Raw genomic sequence first — 12,713 nt, 5'->3', positions numbered from 1 at the left:
CTGGACAAAGGATGTCACCTCTCTGAGCCTCGGTCTCCCTATCAGTGAGGGGACGCCGAGGATTACGTGAAATGAGATCGTCCGTGAGAGCGCTTGGCCCCTGCATATGTGTGGCCCCCAGTAAGACCTCAACAAAGGGTGGCAGGAGCTGTCTACATGCCCCATCCCCACCTCTTACATGGCAGCTTCCGTCATCACTGCCACACCACGGGCTGCTTTGTAAGACGGTCACAGGATAGCAGGGAGAGCCCTGGCTTTGGACGCAGACAGGCCTCGGCTCAAACCCCAGCTCCGCTCCCTCCCAGCCTCATTCAAGGTCAAGAAAGCTGACCTTGAAGAGCTGCCAGGAGCCTCAGGTGAGGAGATGAGTGAAATGCACCAAAGACCATGCCTGGTACACACTGGGTGCTCATAATCGAATCCATGTGGCCACCTCTGGCAGTGTCTGGCACATAGTAGGTGCTTAATAACTAATCTTGAAGGAGTGAATTTACCTAAAGCAAAATACTCTTAACAAGCTGAGTCTGGTAATGACCCTCCTCCCTCCCAAATGTGGATACCTTTATTGTGCCGGCAAATATTTTGCCTGGAGAGAAAAACAGCTGCCCTGGTGGGAAGTTTCCAAGGGACTTTTGTCCCCTCCCCTTGCTAGACAGATGGACCCTGTTTGCCTGTTGGCTCTTTTCTGCTCAACAGACACCTCTCTGACTCCACAGACCTGCAGGTTTCACATTTTCCCCCAGGCTTTTAAATTCGACAGGTTCCGACCAAAATCCACAACCTGAGAACTCTCTCCCTCCATTCAAGGAGCTCACCTCTAACATCCCCAAAAGGTTAAAAAAACACCCAAGAGGCTTCAGAGATCCTGTGATGCTCACCAAGCAGACACAGATGGTGCAGTTCTCCGTGGGAAGTGAAAACACATCCCCTTCAGCTCGTACGACGCCACTGTGAAAGCAGCCTTTGAAAGACACACAGAAGTGGAGGGGCCATCAGAACTCTTCAAAGCAGAGGAAGCTTGTGATCTCATTACTTTTCCAGGCATGATGAACCTGGCGCCTTCTCTTACTGGCAGGGATGCCCCTGGAGTGACAGATCCAGATGCCCAGAACTGTGTGGTCCTAGGACCCCCGAAGGACTACCAGACGCCCACATGGGTTGCCCTGGGGACGGTTCCATTCACGTCCAATAAACACAGAACTGGGTTGGTAGCGTGGCATTTTAGTCCCATCAGGCAGGAAAGGCAGCCAGACAGCCATGAGTTCAAAACCTGGCCTGCTCCTTCAGTTACCTCAATGGCCTTGGACATGTCACTCGACCTTTCTGGGACTCAGTTGTCTCTCCTGTGAAATGGAAATGCCCTGAAGGGGACTTGGAAGGATCCACGACTGTAGATGTAAAGTGTCCAGCATTTTACATTCAGGGCTCAGTGCTGACACAGTAAAAGGTCCCGATTATCATTCAGAAAATCAATAGGTGCATTTTCATTCTAACCCTTAGGAAGATTTTTTACCGCTGCTCAAAGTACAGCAACCTGGGCATCTCATCACCATGGAAACACCGAAGCTTAGGCCCCTCTCTAGTCCCACTGAATGACAATCTGCATTTCAACAAGACCCCGGTGATGCCTGTGCACAGTGAGTTTTGAGGAGCACCGCTGAAGGATCTGTTAACATGTGGGGTCTTCTTTATCCTAACAGCAATGGGAGGCAAATGAAGAACTATAAGCAGATTGTGGGAGGGAATTGAAAAGGGGGCAGAATTTACAAAATGATTACTCCTCTGGCTGCCGGAGGGGAACTGGCCAGGGGAAGGGGACTACAGAGTGGATTTGGAGAAACTCACTGAATGAATATATAAATGGATGAATGAATGAAGCTCAAAAGGGATCCCCAGAAGTCAAAAAGCTCTCCTTGAGATATGATATCATAGCATAGACCAGTAATTCTCAAACTGTGGTCCCCAGACCAGCAACCAACAGCATCACCTGGGAACTTGTTAGAAATGCAAATTCCCGGGCCCTGCCCACACACACACCAGCTAAATCAGAAGCTTGGGGGGGGGGGGCGGGAGGAGCAGGGACCCACCCTGGGGACCCAACCGTCAGGTGATTCAAAAGTACTGGAAAGTTGGAGAACAGCCTTTCAGCTGCAGAAGGGCTGGGGAAGGGCAGAGGTGGGACCACACTGGGAACTCACGGCCCCGCCCCGGACCAGCTCCCACCTGTGCATGATGGGCAGCACCCTCCATCTCCAGAGGGAATCGGGTGAGAACAAGCAGCTTCACACGTCACCTTTTCACAGGTCACCTCCCCATCCTGGAAGAAGCAGGAGTTCCAATCACCACAAGGCCCCAGACACCAGAGCAGGGCAGCGCGAGGACTCCTCACACCCACCTCGCACCAGCACTGGGAACACCCCGGCTCTGTCCAGCGGCTCCCCAACTCGTACATGGCTCCCAGGTGCCAGCAGGCAGAGGGCCCTGGTGCCAGCCGTGGGACTGTGGGGTCCATGGGCAAGGAAGGGGTCACCACCGCCTTCTCCTGGAGTGTTGAGGAGGGTTTGACGGTCCCCAACAGGGGTGCTCGGGGCACTGGGGTGGCCATCAGGGTGGGCAGCAGCCTCACTGGGGCAGAAGGGGAAGATGTGAGTAGTGTGGGGGTGGGCGATGGCAGGCGGGTGGTCCGGACTCTGGCTGGGAACCCCGGAGCCCCAGAAGGAGGGCTGTGTCCTGGGGAGAAGGCGGGCCGGCCCGCCTCTGGAAGGAGCAGCAGCGTCTTGGGCGGGTGCTGCAGGGGCTGCAGGATGGCAGATGGGGCGAGCGCGGACTTCGGGAAAGCTGAAACGGAAGCACAGGGGTGTCTTGAGGGAGGCAGCAGGGGCAGGAGGCAAAACTGGGGACCGGAACTCAGCTCCGTCACCACAGCCGCTGAATGTCTCTGGGCCAGTTTCTTCATCAACATAATGGGTCTAAGACCACCCGTTGTACCCCTAACCTACTGGGGGTGCGAAGACGATCACACAAGAAGATTGATGGGAAAGTACCAAATAAGCAGACTGGGTTACAAGTTGGGAGGGTGGCCCCTGCCCCCCACGCATGCGCGGCTTCCCAGGAGGGGCTGCTGAGGCGCTCGGAGAACTCGCTACGGACTAGAGAGCGCGCCTTCGGTGTTGACACGACATTATACGTGTTCACAGGCACCTGGTACAGCCTGACAGATGACCTGACACACCACCGTACAAAGCGTCCACCCCTGGAAGGCCAAGTTGCTGGGACTCCTATGTCACGCGCTCCTCACTGTCTCTTTCCATTTGGGGGATAAACGGAAGGGCCAGGGAAACGGTGAAATGAAAAAGGGTTAAGAATGGATAAAGAAGTGGAAGGAGGAAGGCAGGAAGAAAGGACGGCGTTGGGAAGATGACTCAAACACAGGTCCAAGAAGAGGGTCAGCCTCTGTGGGCGTGGCCCGGTCCCAGGAGGGCGGGGCCGGGAGTCGAGGCAGAGTCGGACGCTCACCTTCGCAGGACACGCGGTCTGCTCGCAGCCTGAAGCCAGGTCGGCAGGTGCACAGGAAGCTGCCCACGGTGTTATGGCAGGAATGGTGACAGACGCGCCTCTCCAGCGGCCTCCGGCATTCGTTTACATCTGCAGGAGAGCCTCCCTGCCGACAGCTGCCTCGTTGGGGGCTGCCAAGCCTTTCTTCCATCATCCCTTAGCCAAAAAGGCTGGGGAGTCTCCTTGCCATGTTCTTACGGGGTCCATCCCTGCCCCAGGGTGCGGGATGTGACTTAGACGTCTGAGAGTGGGGTTGAAATCTATGCTCGTCCCATCGTAAGATTCATACATCCAGTAGGCATGTAATGGATGCACCAGTGGCGTATCTCCCAGCCCCAGGCAGCAACGATTAAGTGCTGGCTGGAGGGGTGAGACCCACTGGGAATTTCATCTTCAAACCTTCCACCACCCCCTGTGTTGGATGTCAGATGGTGTGGCCCCCTCTGAAAAAAGAATCTCAAAAGTCACTGTACTGCTCAAGGCAGGCTTCAAGGCAAACGCCACACTCCACTGGAACAAAGACTTTTTTCAGGCCCAGGGGACCCCACCTTCAAACCCATGAGCCAAGCTCGAGCCAAACGTGCCAATCCCTTTCAGGAAATTTCTGCTCATGGGCTGAGAAAATAGGGGTCTCCTTCTAAACCAGAGGAACCAAGACATAACGTGCTTTATTTACCCAGGGGAGCAAGGCAGCCAAGAAAGTGGGTGACCAGAGGGGAATCCTTAGGGTGTATCTGGGAGAGGGATGGAACAGAAGCATAACAGGATGAAAGTGGCATGTGGCCAGGAAAAGCCAGGGTCTTCGTGGGGAGCCATGCCAACCCCAGCAAAAGGCAGGCTCTGAGCAAGGGCTCAAGCAGGTACAGGTTCCAGGGGACCAGGAGGTCCAGACCGTTGACCTTTCCCTGTCCCTGGGCTCGCCTGTCCATCCTCCTGATTGGCAGCCTGAGTGTGAGGACGACAGGGTCTTCCCGACCTTACCTACACAGGAGTGCTGGTTGCCATGCAGATGGAAGCCAGTTCTACAGGAACACCTGTAGCTGCCAATGCTGTTTTTACATCTCTGCTGACAGGGGGTCCCGAGGCATTCATCCGTGTCTGGGCGGAAGCAGGACAAGGCTGGAGCTCTCTCCTCACAGAGTCTTGGAAATATACGGTCCCCTCTTATCTCTCTCCTCGCCATCTCCTGTCCCACTGGGGGCCACTCCTCTCTTTCTCACTGTCCACCGTCAGGGTATCAACTCCTAAGTCCTCCTTGGATCAGCCACTCTCTCCACCCTTACTGCCAACCCTAGCCTGGGCCACCTTTGACTCTAGTCTGGAGAAGAGCAACAACCTCATGCACCTCACTGCTTCTACCTGTGCTCCTCCCGAGCCAGCCTCTACACCGCTCCCAAGACATCTGACCAAAGGGCACCTCTGATCACCCCCCGGCCCCCCACGGCTCCCACAGACACCAGTGCTGCACCACAGTTCCCGAGCCCTGGGCTGCCTTTTCCAACTCCTTCCTCGCCCCTCACCTTCGCTCTGCTTAAATCCGTGCCATCGCCCAAGTGTACCACGCTCCCGTGGGCCTCCCGCTTAGCCCACGTCCTCTTGTCTGCTTGAGCTGCCTTTCCCACCTTGTCTGACTGAAAAACTCCTACTCATACCTCAAAACTCAGCTTCTACAGCACCTCTTCTGACATAGCTTCCCCTTGCTGGAATTTGAAATTGTGAAAAACTGGATGTTATCTGCATGTTCATCAATAAGAGTCAGTGAACTATGGGATGTTTGCTTTGCAGAATATCAGGCGGCAGTTAAAAGGAACGAGACAGATCTGTTGACCCTGGTGGGGAGACAGCTTCCAGAGAGATCACTGAGCGGGGAAAAGCAAGTCCAGGAATGGCCAGGTGCAAATTCCAGCTCTAACATGATCTTGGGCAAGTTATTTCATTTCTTTAAGCCTCGGTGTTCCCACTGGGGAAATGGAAATAATGCCACCTTCATAGGATACTTTTAAGGAGGAAATGAGAAAATGCATCTATAGCATTTAGCACAGTGCCCAGACACGATAGTTCAGGACTGTGAGCTGCTCATCTCTTACTATCATCTCTGTCAAGTGCATGTGCGCGTGTGTGTACACGTGTGTGTGTACATGTACTGGGAAGAGGCAGGCAGGGCACTCAGCAGATTGATAACCAAGTGCTATGGATGAATTTTGATCCCCAAGTTCATATGTTGAAGCCCTAATTTCAACGTGATGGCGTTAGGAGGTGGGCCTTGGGGAGGTGATTAGGTTTAGATGAGTTCTGGATGGTGGGGCCCTCATGATGCGATTAGTGCTCTTATAAGAAGAGACACCAGAGAGATTGTTCTCTCTGTCATGTGAGGACACAGCTGGAAAGCAGCCATGTGCAAGCCAGGAAGAGGGCCCTTACCCGGAACTGAATGGACTGGCACCTTGATCTTGGACTTCCAGCCTCCAGAACAGAGGATACATGTCTGTTGTTTAAGCCGCCCAGTCTGTGGCATTTTGTTACAGCAGCCTGGGCTGACTATGATACGGGGATTATTCTCTAGGGAAAGCAGAGTACAGGAGTGGGAGAGAGGGCCTGGAACTAGAGACTTTTCAAAATTCATGAAAATTTCAAACGCACAGAAAATAATATTGCAGTATCAAGGAGGAACTTTCGTCTTAGCTGCCTTGTTTAAGAGAGAGTGTTTTCTTACCTAACTTCTGTAAATAAGTCATCTTGAAAGAATGAGTCATTATTTTAAAAGCTCTCTCCCATTCTGCTCACTTAGGAGGACAAACCCCTTCTCCTGCTGGCCCCTGAGGCACTCACGCCCTGTTCCAAACTTGTTCTGCTCTCCACCCCACTGGGGGCAGCTGGAGGCCAGTGTCTCCAGGGCCCGGCCCAGCATGGGGGCAGGTGGAACAAACGAATGCCCCCAGCATGCATGCCTCTCCTACACCCCCTGGGCATGCTGTGTTCACAGCCCCCTCTTCGCAGTGGTTCCTCCCTCCAATTTGTCTTCCCGGCCCTGGTCCCGCCTCTCCCCAGGGCCTCGCCTCGCCCCCACCCCTCCACCCTGCAATGATGGCCAGCAGTTTCCTAGAGAGCCCTGGTTCAGAGCCCAGACCCTAGGGTCAGAGCTGCCAGGATTCAAACTGAATGGCCCTGGGCAAACCTGTTGCCCCACCAGTCAGGTGGAGAAGATCACGGGTCCACCTCAGAGGACCGTGGTCAAGGTGAAATGCACAAACACAGGCAGAGCAGGGCCTGGCAGGGCCACCCAGTCGACACCAGAGCCCAGCAGGAGCAGCGGCAGCATCCGTGTTGCCCGGCCCTGAGCCGCTCACCTTGGCAGCTGTGGCGGTCGGCGGAGAGCTGCATGCCGGGTCCACACTCGCACACAAACCCGCCTTCCGTGTTCACGCAGTGGCCCTCGCAAGAGGAGCTCAAACATTCGTCAATATCTGGGAGGAGAGAAAACACCCTTGTACCACCCACACTGAAAGTGGTTGGGGTGTAGGGAGAAAATCTACTCCACGGGGACCCCGCGCCCCTACCCCATCCCGGGAAGAAAGACCAAGCACTGGGAAAGTCATCCTGCTGTGCGGGAAGCCCCAGAAAGAAGAGGCCGAGGGACCAGGCCCCCCTCGTTTGAGCCCCGCAGACCAGATGATGGAGAGGATGACTGAGACAGAGCCCCTGCCGGTGACCCCACTCGAGAGCAGAGGGGCGTGGGTAGGAAGGCTGATTAACCCCCTTCGATGTTTCACGATGTTGCTACTCGTGAGCAGCAGACCTGAAGGGAGTTGTCGAAGACACAGCTGTGACTAGGACATGGCGCTGACTCTCCAGACGGTCGTAGGCTGATAACGTAGGAGCCACGACCCACACCCATGAGAGACCACACGTGGCTGGGTGATATGCGCCCTGCCAGGGAACGCCCGGCCGCAGCAGCGGCAGCGTGCTGGAGACCTGGGCTAGAGGGCCAGGAGGCATCGGCAGCAGGGGGCTATTGACTGGAGGGAGGTCTGAGGGGCTTCTGGGAAGCACAGGGACTGCCTGGGGCCGGGTCTGGCGCAAGCATGGAGGGGGCAGTGGGAGGCAGGGCTGGACAGCCGGGGTAAGGCTCCAGCGTGGAGCTCCAAGGAGTCTCCGAAGCTTCTGCCCAGGAGGGGTGGCTGGATCCAAGTAGTGCTTCGGGGAGGTTCGGGCCTGAGGGCTGAGGGGGCTGGGCAACGGCCCTTCCCGCCCCCCGCCTCCCCTTCCTCATCTGAGAACCAAGAAGGCTCTGGAGGACCAACAGGACCAGCTCTGCCCACTCCAGTCAGCACCCGAGTCCCCCACCCCTCGGGCCCCATGCCCGCCGAACACCTCCACTCTCCTTACTTGCTCTTCCCACAGGCAGCCCCTTCCAGACCTCTCCCACAGCCTCTATGAAGCCCACCCTGACTAACCCCACCCCGCCAGGAATGCTGGTGGCTGTGGTCCATGCCCCCCTGCCCTGTGCTGGCTTTGACTTGGTTCTCTGGCTTTTCCTTGGTCCGGTTTGCCTCTGTCACAAGAAGTGTGTGGGTAAAGTACTCCCCATGGAAGACAGGGGAGGGCGGATGGCTTCGATGAGCCTGGAGCACGAAAGCTTTCATGAGCTGTTGGACCCAAGGGTTCTCCTCCTGGGAGTAATCAGAGATGCTGACAGGAAGCCCTTTACGGCAGCATTACTGACAGTGGCACTGAAATTACAGTAGCCACATACACAACTGTTAAAAATTATGTCGTAAGGACTATTTCGTGCTAACAATATAAAGTTTAGTGAGAAAAATCATGAAAACTATAAAGTATAATTCCAGTTTTACACAACATAAAGATATGCGTGCTTACCACACATAGGCACACAGGTACACACCCCCGAACATGTGCACCCAAGGAAAAAGGCAGAAAAAATAACTTCGTTTTTGTAACCAATACCTCCGGGTAGAGCCTTCAGGACACGCTGGGTTTTCGGCCACCTTTCTATCCTTCTTTTATTTTCCAAATGTTCCAAAATGAGTTATCTTTTACTTTTGCATGCAAGGGACAAAACGTGACTTTTATAACATGGAACCTCAAAGAGGGGGTTTCAGCTCTCGGGAAACATATGCAAGAAACCAGTCACGGTGGCTACCTCTGCGGAACACGTAACAGGCTCACCCCGCGGGAATTTTTTTAAAATCACGAACAAACGATACCTTTACAAAGCAGTTCTTGAGTTTTGCTTTCCTCGTCTTTCCTACGTCACTTTCCCAAGGGACTCTTCCACGGTCCCCTCTCCTTCCGGTCCCACCTTGCACTTCAACAGTTCCGGTCCCATCACGTGCTACTGTTACTGTCTCGCCCCACTCACACCCCGCACCCCACCCCCAGCTCAGTTCCTGGCCCAGAAGCGGTGCTGTCTACATATTTGTGAAACGGCAGAAGACGCATCCCTTGGGTCCGCATGCCTCCCTGCCCTCTCTCCAACTGCAGAGCTTGTCCTGGCTCTGCTCGTCCATCCTGGCAGGACAGGAAGGGGGACACGATTCTCGCCCGCCCCTCCCCCACTGCTCCCAGGTCTCTCACCGGTACACCTGATGCCGACAGCTGTCTCTGTCATCGAGAAGCCCACGGGACACACTCGGGCCACCTCCTGACAGCCACCATGGTTACAGGTAAGGTCACAGCCATACTCCCCGCAGGGTCCATGGGCTTCTGAAACGGGCAGCGAGCATGTGAGCATGTACCATGCCTGAGTCTCGGCCGCCCGTCCTCACTGGGGCGCCTCCTGAATTCTGTGGGGAAGGTGCCTCTGGAGGCACACGGGCCTGAGTTTCCATCCAGCTCTACCACTTACTAGCCGTGTCACCCTGGGCGAGCCACTAACTTCTGTACCTCAGTTTCCTCACCCATAAAATGAGAATGAGAATGTCTGCCTAACGGGGTTGTTTGAAGACGATGTGCTTAGGACACACGTGCCTGGTGCATGACACATAATCCCAGTGTTAGCAGAGTTCTTCCCATCAGCCATTGCCCACCCCAGTTACCTGGGCAGGTGGCCCCTTGCTCTCCATCCTGGCAGGAACAGATGTTGGGAGCGATACAGATGCCACTCCCGCAGCCAAACGAGCAGAGGGCTGAGAGGAGAGATGCAGTGAGGGAGTGGGGGCTGGGGCCCCCTCAGACCAGCCCAGGGAATGAGCACCCTGCTGGGGAGGATGTTTGGGACACAAGGACAGGCACTTACGAAGGGTGCAGTGCCCGCTGCCCATGGAGGGCGCCCAGCCAGGGCAGCAGCCACTCCCGAACCCCGAGAGGCAGACGTGCGGGCCCAGCCGGCGTCTGCAAGAGAGGAGAGAGCACTGTCCACGTTCTGATTGGTCCACAGAGCAGTGCAAGCCTCCCAGCCAGTCAGGAAGTCGATCGACAAACGGTTTTTGAGACCCTCTGGAGGGGCAATGGGAAGTTTCCAAAGAAAAACGATCCTGACAGCTTCTCCTGAAAGCAGGACAGAGATCAGGACACCAGTGTCCTACAGATACCTGCCACATGAACACAGAGCAAAGAGTGGCCAGGAGATTGGGGCTGGGGCCTCAGCGCTGAGGAAGAAACACGGCAATGGATGAGGAGCCCCAGGGATGGCTGCCTCGGGGCCTTTGCACCTGCAGTTCCCACTCTCAGGAAAGGTCTTCCTCAGACACTCTCCTAGCTCATTCTCTCCTTTTACCCAGGTCTCTCTGCTCATGTCACCTTTGTGGAGAAGCCCCTCCTGTCCACTCTCGCCTTGCTTTATTTTTCTTAATGACATCTGCTTCCTGGGACACTACTTATTAATTTGTTGATTTGTTCATTGTCCCTCTCCGCTATCAGTCCTCGAGGAGAAAAGGTTTCATCTTTTTTGTTCACCTCCTCACCAAGGGCGGTGCCTAACACATAGTAGGTGCTCAATAAATGGCTGTTGAGGGGAAAATTGAGACAGGAAGCCAGCAGAAGAGGAAGGGGGACGGCAGCCCCAGAGGGGCTGGACAGACATCATTCCCCAGGTGACATCTCTGGGGTGAGGGTGGTTATGCCAGTGAGTAAGCCACTTCCCCACCTTCAGGGACTCTGGGCAGACAAAGAACCAGGTGATAACAACGTACTGTGACGAGTGCCACAATGGAACTGACTGTGATGCCCCAAAGAGGGTCAGAGGAGGCTTCCTGGAAGGACAGCATCTAGGCTGAGGCAGAGGAGAGGCATAGGGGCAGCGGGTAGGAGCGCAGGAGGGGAGAAGGTGCTCCAGGCAGAGGGAGCACAGGGCACAGGCCTGGAGGGGGACAGAGACAATGAGTGCAACTGGTTCTGTGATGGGCCGGGCAGAGGGTGATGCGGTCCAGTCTGGTTTCACTAGGAATCCTGTGCAACAGAATAGGGATGAGAACCCCACCCGACCTGTGCTCCAGAGGCTGACGGGGATGCTCTACCTGGCAAGCAGTCCTGGAACACCCACGATGTGCCAGACCCAGCAGCAGGGCTGGGGACATGGGTGGACAAGACAGACCCACGCCACTCCTGGGGAGAATAATCCCTGTGAAAGGTGACAAGTAGTCTGAAAAGGGAAGCTCAGGGCACAGGGTCGTGCAGAAACGTCTGCAGAAAACAGACCCTGGTGTCCCCAAAGGGCCTGTTTGCTCTCTGAAGTCTCACAGAAAAAGAGGGGGCCCTGGGGGGAGGGGATGGAACTGGTAGTGGTGTCTCAGCCACTTCCCCCGCAGGAGCGATTAAGGCAGCAAGCAGCAAGCAGCTTAGGAAGGAGGAGCCGGCAGCTCCAGCTCCTCAGACCAGGATGTGAAAGGGACTGGGAGGCCACCGAAGTGGCAGATGTTAAGATGCCATGGAGCCTAGCAGAGACACACTTTCAGGTGGGCCGGGGCCAAGCGCCCCAAGGAGCCTCCTAGGGCGGGCCCTGACCAGGAGACAGGTGGCAGGAAGGCTCTGGAACTCCGTGGAGCTGGCCCGATTGGAGCAGGAACTGGCGGTAGTGGCAGAACACACACGTGCGAGCCGCGAGCCTGGTGGGGCCGCCCCCTGCGCGCCCCGCGAGGCGGTGGCCGTGGGCCAGGCCGGCGGCTGACACCGTGTTCCCTCGCTCAGAGCATCACGCACACACGCGCTCGGCCCGTGGCCGCCGGGCCTCCTCCAGGAGGCGACCCGAGGGGAGGGCGGCATCAATCGGGAAAGAGCAAAGGGACAAACACCCCACCCCCGCCCGCGGGGGAGCACACAGGCGGAAACCGAAACATAACCCGAGACCCCAGCAGTTCCAAGGTCCACAGGGTGCGCGTAGCCTAGACACGGAAAAAGCCCCGTGCCCCGAACGGGCCGGCGCCGCAGGGGGCCAGGGCCTGCCAAGGCAGAGCCACTGGCACGTTCGCAAGTGAAGCCAGCCAGTCTGGAGACCAGGTGGCACGTCCCAGGCTCCCCTCGCCCCAGGTCCACGCTCCAGGGCAGACTCAGAAGGGCTCGCCCACCGCCTGGATCTCCGTGCCCCCGCGGACCCAGCCAGGGCAGCCCCCCGAGAAGGGCGCAGAACCGGCAACCGTGCAGAGGCACAAGCTGCTGTCTCTTTGTCTGGACGGACCCCTGGGCTGCGCCCGCGCGCGGACAGAGCCCCAGAGCGGAGCCCGGATCCGCGGCTGCCAGTGGCTCCCGGCGCCCCTCCGCGCCTTCCCGCTCCGCGCTGGGAGTGCCCCCGCCGCGGGGCAGGGGAGGGGTGCGGGGCGCTTACCTCTCGGTTGCAAAGTGCCCGGGCGGCTTCCTCCCGGTGTAGCCGCGGGCCAGGACCCCGAGCAGCAGGAGTACAACGCAGGCGACCCGGAGGAGCAGTCCGGCCCACATGACCGGCGGCGGCGCGTCCCCCCGGCTCGCTGGTCTCCGGCGAGGCGCGCGGGGGAGGGGGCTGCCGGCCCTCGCCCCTCCTCCTGGCGCCACGGGGAGCGAACCAGCGAGCCCCGAGCTGGCACGCGGAGCCGAGCAGGGGGGCTGCGGACGCCGAGAGGAGGGGCGGGGGGCCGCGAGGGGACGCAGCACAGGGCTGGGGGTCTCCCGTACCTCAAAGCAAGACACAAAAGGCAGCGCTGCCCGCCCAGGGGTGGCCGTGGAGCCCT

The 12,713-nt window shown here is 57.2% G+C and overlaps 1 protein-coding gene across 1 annotated transcript in view; it reads right to left on the bottom strand.

Annotated features, from left to right (window-relative positions):
- Window positions 1–12,444, bottom strand: part of VWCE (von Willebrand factor C and EGF domains) — a 24,102-nt gene extending 11,658 nt beyond the window's left edge. Inside the window, exons 1-10 of the mRNA XM_006911351.1 lie at window positions 12,335–12,444; window positions 9,812–9,906; window positions 9,612–9,701; window positions 9,151–9,279; window positions 6,903–7,019; window positions 4,537–4,653; window positions 3,517–3,645; window positions 2,396–2,838; window positions 2,224–2,317; window positions 879–961 (exon numbers count right to left, since the gene is read on the bottom strand). Coding sequence (XP_006911413.1) covers window positions 879–961; window positions 2,224–2,317; window positions 2,396–2,838; window positions 3,517–3,645; window positions 4,537–4,653; window positions 6,903–7,019; window positions 9,151–9,279; window positions 9,612–9,701; window positions 9,812–9,906; window positions 12,335–12,444 — 1,407 coding nt within the window. The remainder of the gene's footprint in view (window positions 1–878; window positions 962–2,223; window positions 2,318–2,395; window positions 2,839–3,516; window positions 3,646–4,536; window positions 4,654–6,902; window positions 7,020–9,150; window positions 9,280–9,611; window positions 9,702–9,811; window positions 9,907–12,334) is intronic.
- Window positions 12,445–12,713: the final 269 nt, after the last annotated feature.

The sequence above is a fragment of the Pteropus alecto genome, unplaced genomic scaffold (genome assembly GCF_000325575.1).
Source record: "Pteropus alecto unplaced genomic scaffold, ASM32557v1 scaffold43, whole genome shotgun sequence".
Classification (NCBI taxonomy): Eukaryota; Metazoa; Chordata; class Mammalia; order Chiroptera; family Pteropodidae; genus Pteropus; species Pteropus alecto.
This window is presented reverse-complemented; position numbering and strand designations above follow the sequence as displayed.